Source organism: Chrysochloris asiatica, unplaced genomic scaffold (assembly GCF_000296735.1).
Source record: "Chrysochloris asiatica unplaced genomic scaffold, ChrAsi1.0 scaffold00105, whole genome shotgun sequence".
Lineage (NCBI taxonomy): Eukaryota > Metazoa > Chordata > Mammalia > Afrosoricida > Chrysochloridae > Chrysochloris > Chrysochloris asiatica.
This window is the reverse complement of record NW_006408623.1, coordinates 7,523,924-7,538,355: the sequence shown is the minus strand read 5'-3', so window position 1 is coordinate 7,538,355 and position 14,432 is coordinate 7,523,924. Positions and strand designations below refer to the sequence as shown.

The 14,432-nt window shown below is 46.2% G+C and overlaps 1 protein-coding gene across 1 annotated transcript in view; it reads right to left on the bottom strand.

Moving 5' to 3' along the window:
• MGMT (O-6-methylguanine-DNA methyltransferase) overlaps positions 1 to 14,432 on the bottom strand; it is a 207,858-nt gene that overhangs the window by 7,449 nt on the left and 185,977 nt on the right. Inside the window, exon 7 of the mRNA XM_006867477.1 lies at positions 37 to 176. Coding sequence (XP_006867539.1) covers positions 37 to 176 — 140 coding nt within the window. The remainder of the gene's footprint in view (positions 1 to 36; positions 177 to 14,432) is intronic.

Genomic DNA, 14,432 nt, shown 5'->3' with positions numbered 1-14,432 from the left:
TGTTCCTCATGGCCCCACCCACTGCCCGGGACTCACAGGGTTGTTCCTCATGGCTCCACCCACTGCCCGCGCTGCTCGGGGATTGCCTGCCAGAGCTGCCAACTGCTGATAAGAAACCACTTCTCCGACCTTCACAGCCTTCAGCAGCTTCCACAACACCTGTCGGGTGAAGGAATCTGAGAGGAAAAAGCAGAAGGAAGTGACTGGGACCAGTCCTCAGTGAAGACAGAATCCGCTGCAGCTGCCAGGAGGAAGGGGTGTGGGGCCAGCAGCCTCCTGACCCACTTTCACCTTCTTCTCTTGTGCACGGTCCACACAGGAGGCACACACCAGCAGCATCAGCGAACAGAGCATCCTGTACCCCACCTTGCCTTGCTTTCCACTCCCAGTCTCTCGGGGACACATGGCCCTCGGGGTCTGCACACAAGAGATGACCTCATTGCCATCTGAACTGAGAAAGACATCCAGTGCCGGTCACTGCGCACGCTGGTACAGGGACGATGCTCAGGCAGCATCCACATTTAGGGCCGGAGCAGAGGTGGACGCTGGACTCAAGAGCAGGGACATGGGAGATGGGCTTGCACTGTGGAGATAACCCCGCCCAACCACAGAGGCGGGGACTCCTTAGGCAGCCCCGGGCTTTTCCAGGTGCGTGTGCCCAACAAGAGTGCTCATTACACGGAGCCAAGTTGGCCGAGAGCTATTTGGAACTTGCAGGAAAACACACCCTTCCCAGCTCAACACTCAGAATCACTTCTCAGGCCGGGATGATAATCACTTCGCTGGGAGAAAAAAAAAAAAAAAATCTGTTTTGTCTTTATTATAAATTAAGCAAATTAAACATCTGCATAATCCAGGTGATACCAGGAAGGGTCATCAAAGAAATTAACTTTGTTGTTCATTCATTTACATGGATTAGCAGAGGGCAGGGATACGGGCACACGTGCCCTCGTTTTGTATGATATAATTTCAAACTGTGCACCATTTGTGGCAGGAGGGTGAGTTTGGGGTTAATCAAGCTGATCTGTCCTTTTAATTGCTTTCTATTCAAAGAAAATTCATTAGATAATGTTCTCTTCAAAATTCATGAATCAATTTAACTGAAGAAACCACATTAACAGCTCTGGGTTCATTAGCACATGTGCTTGGTTGTGTCCCGGCTGATAGCTGGGGGGTTTCTGTAGGCAAACAGGCTCTGTTTACTGAGCCGTCTTCAGTACGGGTTTGAGTTCACACTGCTGATAGTTAGGATGGTGGTGGCAGTGGAACTGCCCAGCGCAAGAGAAGAAAGCAAAACAGCTGGCAGGGCCGGCCGGCAGGACACCTTCCTCGGAGGCCACAGGCATGCTGGTTTTGTGTTTTGGTTGTGGACTCTGGGAGAGATGCTGTGGAGCTTTTTGGGAAGAGCTAGGGACTTTGCTGACACAGTGGGAATGAACAATGGACCGGTGTGTGGTGTCCACAGACCCACCCAAAACGGAGTGCCCGTCTCTCTGAAGGCCAGTCCTCGGGTATTAATGCACCCAACTTTTCTGGAGACCATTTTCAATTTGGCATCTAGCCGGCAAGGCCTTAGTAAAGGGAGTTTGAGCAGCATATGGTTTAGTCAACAAGTGCACCCATTCTACAAATGTATCTGAAGACACGACCCCGCCTGCCCTGTGGGAGCAACGCTGTCCTCCAGGCCTCACCTGCTCACAGGTGGGGGCTGCACCAGCCCCACTGTGCTCACGGAAATGTAGGCAATTTGCACCTCCGGGGAAAACTTAAGTTCTGGGGGTGGAGGTGACTGGAAACCCCAACAGGCCACAATGAAAGCCCCCTTCGTTCTGCATTAGGGTCCTCATCAGAGAGCAGGCTTATGGGTCCTGTGCTTGGGGGGGGGGGCGCTACACTCTGTAGATTTCTTTCCTTTCAGCCCCACCCTCATTCCCTTTGCATTATCCACCTTTTCTGGCACATGCCCACAGGCCAGAAACACCAGTGAGATTTTATGTTCTCTGGACTGTGCTCTATAGAAACCCACAGGACTTTACAGGGAACCTCAGTGTGTGCAAACTGAGAAGCCAAACATTGTGAGGTTGGGGGGCTCTGAGAAGAAATGCTGGAGGATTCGGTGGCAGGAGATAGACGGATTAATACCGCAGTGAAGGGGCGGGGGTGGGTTTGGAATCTGTGCTGAATGGATCTGGAAACCAGCCGAGGCTGTGGCCTTAAAGGCAAAGTGCATTGCAGCTGACAATAGTTGTTTGTGGCTGGGACGTGGGTAATGGCTCTGCCACTTAAGCATGCTGTCATTGATAAGGAGACCTGGTGGCCGGCAGTTCAATCCCACCAGTCGCTCTGAGGGAGAAAGATGAGGCCATCTGTTCCTGTAAAGCTTTGTTGTTGTTGTTGTTGTCAAGTGCCATTGATTTGGTTCTGACTCATAGTGACCCTGTACAGGGTTTCTGAAGAGTGGCTTGTGAGTTTGAAGCACCACCTTGCGGTTCAAACTGACTTTGTTGCCCAGTGCTTATCCTACAGTGCAACACCAGCCTCGGAAATCTTATACAGGGTCACTATGAACTAGAATCGACTCAACAGCAATGAGCGATTGAAGAACGGAGTCAAGTTTCTCACTGTTTGGGGGGTGGCGGGGGAGGGCTACACGCATCCAGTTGGTAGTGGATTAGAGTTGAAGACTATCGGAGTTGGTCAGTCTGAACTCTGCTGGCAACATGCAAAAATAGTTACAAATATATGTATATGCACAGGTTATACAATGTGCTCCTGGACTCTGTCACATAAGAGGATCTAGAATCAACAATACCCCAGCAGTGGACACATTAGTACCCACTGGGGGCTTTATGGCATCACTGCCCAATAAAAGAAGCCGGAAGGCCTCCAAGAGAGTCACTGATTTTAGCTTGTTTTGGGCCAAGAAATGAACAAGATGAACATGTCAGATAATAGCATATGCTCAAAACAACAAGGAAAACCCTCAAACCACAATGATGGCAGGCGTGGAGGGTTACAAAGAGATACAAGTGACTGCTGGAAAAAATCACCAGTGCTCAGCTGGAACAATCTGAGCAACAGAAAACAGTAGTGCTAAATTATAACCAAACATTTCAATAACTACTCATGCGTAGTATAAATGGCGGAATCAACAAGTAAGTAGGGGAGAGGAGACAAACCTCCAGGTAGAATAAGTACAGAGAAATCACTAGGTGCCTCAAGTGTGGGCGGAGCGCAGCTGTCTCCTTCAGACACACAGCACAGTGGGGGGCAAGAAGGAGGGGCCTCACAGGCTACCTCAGCCAAGTGATCAAGGTCAACAATAAACCACCGTGAGAAAACACACCGCTGACGTGATAAAAACAGCACTTTACCTTTACTGTCTTCCTTCACCAAGCCCAAATCTAATAATGAGAAAAGCAGCAGACATTCCAATAGAGGGACATGCTACAAAATACCTCACCAGTATGCTTCAAAACTGGCAACGTCATCAAAAACAAGGAACATCTGACATACTTACAGTCAAGAGCCTAAGGCAGCGGTGGGGACCATCTGGACTGAAGGCCTATGTTGTTGTTGTTAAGTGCTGTCGAGTCGGTTCTGACTCATAGCGACCCTGAACAGGGTTTCTGAAGCTGTAAGTCTTTACGGGAGCAGAAAGCCTCATCTTTCTCCTGCAGAGCAGCTGGTAGGTTTGAACTGTTGATTTTGCGGTTCGCAGACTGATTTGGAACCACTACACTACCAGAGCTCCTTGAGGGCCTACAAGGCCCTTGAAATTGTTGGTCTGACCATACTGTTGTTGTTGTTAGGTGTCATTGAGTCAGAACCAACTTATAGTGACCCATGTACAACAGAATGAAACACTGCTTGGTCCTGTGCCAACCTCACAATCGTTGCTACATTTAAGCCTGTCGCTGCTGGCACTATGCCAGTCCACCTAGTTTTCCTCTTGTTCTCCAACCCTCCACTTTACCAAACATGATCTCCCTCTCAAGGGACTAGTCCCTTCTGACAATATGCCCAAAGTATGAGAGATGAAGTTTGGCCATCTTGGCCTTCAAGGAGCACTCTGGCTGCACTTCTTCCAATACAGATCTGTATGTTCTTTTAGCAGTACATGGTACTTTCAATATTCTCCTCCAACACCATAACTCAAATTCATAAATTCTTCTACGGTCTTTTCTTATTCACTGTCCAACTTTCACATAAATATGAGGTTGTTGGAAATACCATGGCTTGGGTCAATAGAATGTGGAAGTCATCAGACAATATCACTAATAGCTCACACAAGCAAAATTTTGCTGAAGATAATCCAAAAGTGGCTGCAAATGCACACTGACAGAGAACTGGATTCAGATGTGGAACGAGGGACACCAATGCAGATGTTTATCTGTGCTTTATTGACTTGTGATTGTGCAGAGCATGACAAGCTATGGACAACACTGTGAAGAATGAGAATTTCTGAACACTTAATTGTGCTCATGAGAAACCTGACATAGACCAAGAGGCAGTTATTCAAATAGAACAAGGGAACATTGAATGGTTTAAAATTAAGAAAGGTGTGTGCCAGCGTTGTATTCTTACACCATACTTATTCAATATGTAGGCTGAGCACATAATCTGAGAAGCTGGATTATATGAAGAAAAACATGGCATCAGGATTGGAGGAAGACTCATTAACAACTTGCGATACGGCTTGCTGAGAGTGAAGAGGACTTAAAATACTTACTGACAAAAAATCAAAGAGCACAGCCTTTTGTATGGATTACATCTCAATGTAAAGAAAACAAAAATCCTCACCACTGGACCAATAAACAACATCCACATAAATGGAGAAAAGATTGAAGTTGTCAATTCTTTTTTCTTGGATCAACCATCAAGATTCATGGAAGCATCAGTTAAGAAATTAAATGACATGTTGTATTATGCAAATCTGCTGTACAAGACCTCTTTGAAGTGTTGAAGAGCAAAGATGTCAGTTTGAGGACTAACGTGCACTTGACCCAAGCCATAACATTAGGAATGAGTTAATTAAATGCTTGATCAAATATAGCAGGCTAATTTTTAAGCTGATAATTTTGTATGGCCTGCAAATGATGCTAGAAATTTTGGCAGAAATAAGGCTCCCTACACCTGGCCTAAGGAGACATAGTGAATAATGTTCTGGGGGTCCTGGATGGGATCATGGGACAGAAAGCATGAAGGAAATCTGAATGAGGTATGGACTTCAGTTAAAGACAAGGCCATCTAATAGTAAAAATATCGTGTACTCCACGTAAGATGTCCATACCAAGAAAAACTGGGCATGAGAATATGGGAACTCTCTCTGTTCTACTCAGTTTGTTTTTTTCCTTTTCTCTAACGCTAAAACTGTAATAAAAAAAGAAAATCTATTAGGAGATGAGTAAGTGTATAACAAGCTTCATTGTATTCACGAAGAAAAGCCACACGATTTTATCAATTGCAGAAAAAAATGAACAAGATGCAACATCCACTCATGAGTAAAAACTCTCAGTAAACCTGGAACAGATGGAAACATCTTTCTGAAAAAAGACAGCAAATGTACACAGCTAATGGCATACTCAATGGTGACAAGCTGGGTTGCTTTTCCATTAAGACTGAGAACAAACAAAAATTCCCTCAGGATTGGAAACAACACTGGAATATTCACTTCCACCACCCCTATTCAACATCAGTGTGGAAGTCCTACTTACTGCAATTCAGTAAGTAAAAGAAGTCAAAGGGTTACATTTTGGAAATAAAGAACACTCTTCCGATTCATAGACAACATGGTTGTGTATGGGCGAATACCCAAGAATTTACAAATAAGTCCTGGAAGTGAAAAATATGTTTAGCAGGGTCACTGGACAGAAAACTAATAAACTAAAATCATGTCTTTATATATATGCTATTGTTAATAGCTCCCACAAAATAAAACGTGTAAATCTAATAAAATATGTACAGAATTTGTAAGCTAAAAATTATAAAATGCTGATCAAAAAACCAAAGACTACATAAATAGAGACATACCATGTTCATGGATTGGAAGTCTCTGTTACAAACGTTATAAATTCTTCACAAATTGATGGACAGATGGTCACCCTTCCCACAAAACCCCGGAGGCTTCATTGCAGATACAGACAAGTGGATGCGGATGATTATATAAAAGGACAAAGGAAGCAGAATAAAGCAAACAAAGAGTTGGGAAATCACACCATCAGGTTTTCAGAGCATAGGCGGGACAGTGAGTTCAGCACTAGTCAGCAGTTCAAGCTGACCAGCTGCTCTGCAGGAGAAACACGAGGCTGCCTGCTCCCATAAAGACCCGTTTACAGTCTTGGAAAGTCTACGGAGACGTTCCAATCTGTCCTGGAGGGTCACTGTGACTTGGAATCAGCTGGGATAGAGCCTAGAGTCAAGGGATTCCTGGGAACCTCTGAGGGTCTGTCCTGAAAGGTCCCAACACAACATTAATTTGTGATACAAGGTCTTCCTTTCATCACAATGTGCTCGGCTTCTAATCCTGTGCCTGTGCTGTTAACTCACTCAAGTCTGGTTCTTAGTCCTGCTCAGAGAAAATGCAGGGTGGCTTTGGTCTTTTTTAACTTTTTACTGGGAATGGAGTGAAGGTTTACAGAGCCAGTCATCAGGTTTACATTCAACAAATCATGCACTTTGCTTCATTACGATGACTGCAATCCCTTCCAGGTACCATCAGTTTACAGCACTCACCTCTGTCCCTGTAACACTACCTTCATCTGTTCTCCTCCTTGTTGTATACTGCCTGCCCTGTCACCCATGTTGACATGTGTCTATCTTCTAATCCGTGAACAGCGTTCCCGCTCCTAACCATCACAGATGGCTTCAACGAATCATACATCATTATTGTCTTTTTAAATGTCCTCTTTCTTAACTTGTGATGAGGCTGGGCCTGTGGAGGGAAGCACCTTTCAGAGAATGCTGCTCTTTGTCTGGGTCCCCCCGTCCACACGCTGGTTCAAAGTCTAGTCCTCCAGGACTGGGATCACCAGTCTAGGGATGTGTGGGTCCTGACTCTCACTGGGGCAGTCTGAGTGAGGGGGATCGATTAGCAAAGATGAGAGGGGGAAGTGTCACAGGGCAGGTTCTGCGACCAGGCGTACTTCACAACCCACAACCACAAAAGAGTGAACCATACTGCATACAATGAGACCCAAACACCCACTGTTGTTGAGTGGAGTCTGACTCACAGTCACCCCGTACGGGGTCTCTGAGGCTCACAATCAGCCCGTACAGGGTCTCTGAGGCTACACATCTTTATGAGAGCAGACAGCCTCATTTTCTCCCTCGGAGAGGCTGCTAGGTTTGAACTGCTGATCTTACGGTCAGCAGTCTAGTGCTTACCCTACAGCGCCACCCGAGTAGTAGAACATGAAAACCACTAGGAACCTACCACATGAGTATGTAAGGCAAGGTAGACAATTTTCAGGAGTAATATAATTTTTGATTTCATAAACAGCAGTTTTCTAGGTGAGGCCTGGGGATGCTTGGGGTTCCTGAAGCCCTTTCAAGGCTGCGAAGTCACAACTGTTTACATAACAATTCTCAGATGCTATTGGTCCTTTTATTCCTACCTTCTAGCATGTGTACAAGGTGAGCTGTTCTCTGGAGGCTCCACACAGGTGCAGAAACGAGTGAGACCCAAGCAGCAAGATGCCAGGCCGCGTTATCACATGACATGCTCTTTGTTCTGGAAAATATAGTTTTCATAGAAATATGTGTGGTCACATGTAGAGGGGTCATGATTGTTGTTTTGAGATGGATACGTTTTAAGAACATTCTCAGATTTACTTCCTAATATGGCATTCATCAATGGGTATTTGTTGTTGTTAAGTACCATTGAATAGGGTTCCGACTCATTGTGGCCCTGTATAGTTTCCAAAGAGCGGCTGGTGGGTTTGAATCTCTGGTTTGCAGTCCAATGCTGATCCTATAGCGGCACATATATGATCCTCACAATCATAAGCTCTTTGGGGTGGGAGACAGAGGGTCAGAGGGGTGGGAGATCTGAAAGGTCCACCTGATACTTTTTTTTTTTAATTAGAAAAAACAAACCTGTTGTTAAGAAGATACACAGCAGACTAGCCATCCAACCATCCACCCACCAGTTCCTACATGGACAGCTCAGGGCCATGGAGTCCCTTCTCCCAGCCGGGCACAGTCTCACCTTCTTTCTCTGAGCTGTCCCTGTGCCCACCATCACCACAAACTCACTGTCCCCGAAACTTTCTATCTAAACTTTCAAGTGGCTGTTGTGTATTTAACCCCATATGGATAGTTCGTAAAGGGGCTCTGATAGTGCTGTAGGGTAAACACTTGACTGCTAACTTTAAAGTCGGCAGTTCAAACCCACTAGCCACTCCTTGGGAGAAAGAGGAGGCTTTCTGCTCCCATAAAGATTTACAGTCACAGAAACTTTACACAGGGTTGCTATGGATTGGAACCAACTTGAGTTCTATAGAGTTCTTTTCTAGAGTTCTTAAAAGAGTACAATGCTCAAGGCAGACATTCTGTAGGAATCAGCTAAACTGTTGTCTGGTTTAAAGAGGGCTTTGGAGGTATTTTGGGTTTAAAGTTTAAAGATTTGCTCAGGGCGATAGTTTCAGAGATGAGGGATTCATCTACCCTCTAGGGCTCCAGAAAATCTAGGGTCTATGAGAATGTGAAGTTCTGCCCCACAATTCCCACCTTTTGATTAGATTTCTTCTATAGACTCTTTGATCAAAATGCTCAGTAATGGAAGCGGGGCACTGTCTTGTCCTGGTCTCCCAGGAAAGGAGGCAGTTGCTAACATGGTGTGCTTCCACTGCCTCCTGGGGGCGGACTCCCCACACTGTGAAGGGAGGCACTCTGTTAGAGCCACCTGTCCCTCAGAGTTCACACCCAGGACACATCGTACTCTCGACACTGGCACCAACAGGGGCGCCAAGCCAGGCCAAGCATCCTTTACCCTGCTGATCAGAAGACGGGGCCAGGACTTTAGTAGAACACATAAGGGAATCCACAGGGTTAGGGGTAGGACACAGCTCTGAGACGCAGTGGTTAAAGTGTTCGGCCTCCAGGCAAGAAGAGGTGGGTGGTTGGAAGCCACTCGCCCCTCCACCAGAGAAGGACGAGGCAATCTATTCCTTTAAAGATTACCACTAGAGGTCCCTGGGACCATGAAGGGAGAAGAGAGGAGAGCGGGACCCTACCCAGAGAAGCAGTGATGCCAGAGATGGAGGCAGAAATGATGACGTGGAGAGATGGAGCAGCTGGGGACTTTAGACCCAGAGAGGGAGAGGGGCTGTGTGCTGACGACTAGGGGGAGGCTTGCAGGGTGTACCCTTTGGTTGGTTGATGATGCATGAAGGGGATTGTAAGCGTGGCAATGAAACAATATATGATAGGATGAATGTAAAGCTGATGTTCTCCCATGTAAACTATGACATAACTCACAATAAAACATAAAAAAAATGAATAAATACATAAAGACTTCTACTAGAAACCCTGTGACGCCATCGCTGTGAGTCCTTGGGGTTTTTGGTGGTGGTAGTGGTTGTGTGCCATCGAGTCGGTTCTGACTCACAGCCACCCTGTACAGGGTTTCTGAGGCTGCGTTTCTTCATGGGAGCAGAAAGCCTCATATTTTTCCCATGGAGCAACTGGTAGATTCAAACTGCAGCCCTTATGGATGGCAGCCCAGCTTGTAACCCACTATGCTAGCAGAGCTTCTTCGGTGCGGGGAGGACTGTGAAGCATCGCACATGCACACCTGTACCGTGCAGATCATAGTTATTCAGCTCAAGGCCGAGGCACTGCCTTCCGAACCAGCGTTAACAGTTTGGGAACCATGTAGGACATTAGAGAGAAGGCGCTGGAAGAAGCGCTGGTGCTGCAGTGGTTAAGCACACAACAGCTGCCCAAAAGGTCAGTGGTTCGAATCTACCCAGAGGGTCCTTGGGAGAAAAGACCTGGCCATCTATTCCCTTAAAGATGACAGCCTGGGAAACCCTGTGGGGCAGTTCTCCTCTGTTAAACCAGGGGACACTATGAGTGGATGATGTATAAGAGTATATACGAGTATATAGTGACACAGTAGATGACAGCCTAGGAAACCCTGTGGGGCAGTTCTCCTCTGTCACACGGGGGCACTGTGAGTGGATGATATATAAGAGTATATATGATTATATAGTGACACAATAGATGACAGCCTAGGAAACCCTGTGGGGCAGTTCTCCTCTGTTACACGGGGGCACTGTGAGTGGATGATATATGAGTATATAGTGACACAATAGATGACAGCCTAGGAAACCCTGTGGGGCAGTTCTCCTCTGTCACACGGGGGCACTGTGAGTCAGAACATGGCAATGATTTTATTTTTGCTTTAATCTTTACAGGGCTGGATAGCCCTTTTTTTCTACCGTGGAGCAGGGGTGGTTATCCATAGAGCGCTCAAACATGGTACCATGAAGGTCCCATAGTCGTTACAATGATTCATGGGCCCAGAGAGCCCCACCCACTTCTGAAACCTAGGAAGCTTCCGGAACCCTCCAGGTGGAGGGAGGTGTGTTGGCAGTATTAGTAGACACCTCACGCTGCTGTTTCTGCCTGGCTAAAAATAAACTCTTCCTGTACTCTTGTGTCCGGGGTCCTGGGGCCCGGCCCACAAAAGCACCTCTGTCAACATCGTTTGACTTAATTTCTGGAATATTGACAAATCCAAAGGGGGGGCTGACTGGTCCCCACCCATGCGGCTACTGGCGCTGGTCTGAACCGCCCGAGGTCTCTGAAATAATGTTTCATTGACAGCAGGGCCGTCACCATGCCATTAGCTAACTTTTGAAGACCAACCCAACAGAAAGGCGGCAAGCCCTTAATTTCTTAATGAATTATTCTTACCACAGGCCGGGGACTGTGCCAGGAGAAGGTACATCATTACTGACAGAGCTGTCAGAAGCCCCGGCGAAAGGGAAACTGGCAAGGTTTAATTTCTCTGCAGAGAAATGAGGGACTCTTTGGGGATTAATCTCAGTATCAACACTGAGCCTTTGCCTCGGGGCAGCTGAGGAATTCAAAAGAAGTTGTGACTAAATTTTGAGTGATGGGATAGAGCTCAAATTGTGTGGCTGACTTTGGGTTCTCACCTATTCAAATGAGGACAGCTGTGCAGGTGTGAGTGTGTGTGTGTGGGGGGGGGGGGACGGTCCGGCAGGACAGATGATGTGGGTCGTGGAGGGGCAGACTTGGAGGGGGAGGCCTGCTAGGGGCCACACTATGGAAGTTCACCTCACAGAGACGGAGGTAGCTGGCTGGGAGTCCGGGGGGTGGGGGTTGGGGTGGGGTGCGAGGCAGCAATTCCATACAGTGCTAACCAGTTGGTTTAGGTTGTCTTTGCTATATCAGGGGGTGGGGGTGCAGTGGAAAGAAGGCTGCAGTGGACCAGGGCGTAAATATATATGAAAATGTACCCCTTTATGCTTTGGTGTGGTGCTGTAGGATAAGCACTAGACTGCTAACTTCAATTTCAGCAGTTCAAACCCACCAGCTGTTCCTCAGACCCCCTATACAGGGTTGCTATGAGTTGGCATCCACTTGTTGGCACTAAACAACAATGCTTCACATCACATTAGTTCTAGGAGTTTGTCTGACTCTGCAGGCTTGTGTGTTACTGTGATGTTGGAAGGTATGCCACGGGTATTTCAAATGCCAGCTGGTCACCCGTGGTGGACAAGTTTCCCTGATGATGACAGACTAGGAAGAAAGATGTGGTCATCTACTTCAGAGCCCAGGAAAACCCAATGGCTCACAAGAGAACACTCTCCTTCAGGGTACCATTAATGACCTCCACGGCTACGCTGGTCACAACTCAATTGTGGTGGAGACTGAGTAGCACCGGCGATGTTCCTTTAGGCTGTGTGTGGGCTCGCTGTGAGTTGGAGCCGATCCCATCAGCCAGTTACCTGTACACTCAGCCTTCATCCACACTGCGAACTAGGGAGGTCAGAGGTTTCCACCCTTAATGGAAACCCCACCCTGCCCTGTCTGCAGACCTCCAGATCCCTCTTCCCTAGACTTCTCTAAAAAGGCCTGGGCAGTGGCCAAAATGAATGCCGAGCCTGGTGCCATAGGCCAGGGGCTTTAATCGTATAGCTGAAGGCCCACAAGAGGCATGGCCAGGGGTGAGGCAGCTGCTGGCGGCCCACTGTCTCAGGTAGTCACACTCCAGCCAGCGGCTGCTGATGGTCACTGGGTGGTCACTGGAACAGGGCCGCCTTTCTTCAACACGAGGATTTCTAATGCCTCCTGAGAAGAGCACATCTTCTTATGTAATGATTGATGTCCAAAATCAAGCTCAGACACCGGGGGGTAAGGAGACCCCACATAGAAGCATTCAGACATATCAATCAGTTCGCTTGTTTCCAAGGGCCCTGAGTCACATGGCTGGCGTTCAACACTGCCTGTTGGGTTGGGGGTTTCAGCTTCTCTCCCCTTGTACCTCTCCACAAGGGTGCCCTCATAACCTGGTGGCTGGCCTCCCTCAGAATCTGTGACCCAAGAGGGCAAGGTGAGAGCAACAATACCATACCATGGCTTCTACCATGTTCTCTTGGCCACTCAGAGCCGATGCAATGTGGGAAGGAACCATTCAAGAGTGTGAACGTGGCAAGATGAGGATGTGACATCCATATGCCAGTACCACACTGCTGTGCTTGGTGATGTTTTAAAAAATCAGGAAGTGTGAGTTTTGTTCTACCTATTCAAGATGGTTTTAGCTATTATGGGTTGAAATTCCAATAAATTTTAGAATGAGTGTTTTCCATTTCTGCAAAAAACACTGCTGGGATTTTAATAAGGATTGCATTGAATCTGTTTACACTTGGCATTTGTCCTCACACTGGGCAGGACTGTTCCAATCAATATTGTCTTTCCATTTCTTTTGATTTTCTTTCATTTCTCTCAGCCATGTTGTATAGTTTTCCATGTAGAAAATTTTCACTTACTTGGTTAAATTTATCCCTAACAATTTCACTTTTTTGCTATTATTATAAGTGATACTGTTTTATAATTTCCTTTTCAAATGATTCATTGCTAGTGAACAGGAGTACAATGGATTTCGGTTTTGATTATTAATAATCTGCATCTTTGTTGATTTTGTTAACTCTTACTGGTTTTCCTACTAGTTTGTTAATTCTTTAAGATGTTCTCCATAGGAGTCCTGGTGTGGGGCTGTGGGATAATGCATTAAAACTGTGAAGTTGTTTGAACTGCAAGGTCAGCAGTTCAAGCTCACCAGCTGCTCCTTGGAAACTCTATACAGGGTCACTCTGGGTTGGGAATCGACTCAATGGCACTTAACAACAACATATATGATCATGCTTTTCAATTTGTATGCCTTTTATTCCTTTTTATTGTCTAATTTCTCAGACAAGAACTTCTAGTACTATGCTGAACAAAAGTGATGTAACAGCCATTCTTGGCCTATTCCTGACATTATGGGGAATATTTTCAGCCTTTCACATTAAATGTGACACTAACTGTGGGTCTTTCATTTCTGGCCTTTATTCCTTGAAGAATTTCCCTTCTTTACCTAGTGAGCTGAATGGTGGTTCATGAAAAGGTGGCATTCAGGGTTTCAAACGCTTTTTTTGTACCCACTGTGATGATACATTTTCATTCTATGAACATGGTTTATTACAGTGATTTTCATATGTTGAACTACCTTGCAGTCCGGAGATAAATCCCAATTGGTCTTGGTGTAGAATTATTTTAGTATGTTGCATTTGGCTTGCTAGAATCCTTTGAACAAGTTTGACATTGATATCTGCAGGGATACTGGTCTGTAGTTTCGCTTCTTACAGCACGATTATCTTTGGCATCAAGGTAACTCTGGCTCAAAGGATAAACACTGGACTTCGAACCACAGGGTTGATGATTTGAACCCACCAGAGATTTCATGGGAGAAAGATGAGGCTGTCTGCTGCTGCAAAGATTTAAAACCTAGTAAACTCTATACAGGGTTGCTATGAGTCAGAACTGACTCTAGGACACATAACAACAACAACAAAAAGGAAGAGGTAGAGAATATCTTCTCTTTGATGTTTTTGAAGAGAATGAGAAAGACTGATGTTGGGTGGAATTCACCAGTAAAACATTCTGGTCCTGGGCTTTCCTTGGTAGGGAGATTCTGGCTGACTCAACCTCCTTGGTGTTGTTGTTAAGTGCCGTTGAGTCAGTTCCGACCCATAGTGACCCTATACAGGGTTTCTGAGGCTATAAATCTTTATGGGAGCAGAAAACCTCATCTTTCTCCCGCGGAGCGGCTGGTAGTTTCGAACTGCTGACCTTGCGTTTCGCAGTCCAATTTGTAACCACTAAGCTACCAGAATGACAAAGACTGATGTTGGGTG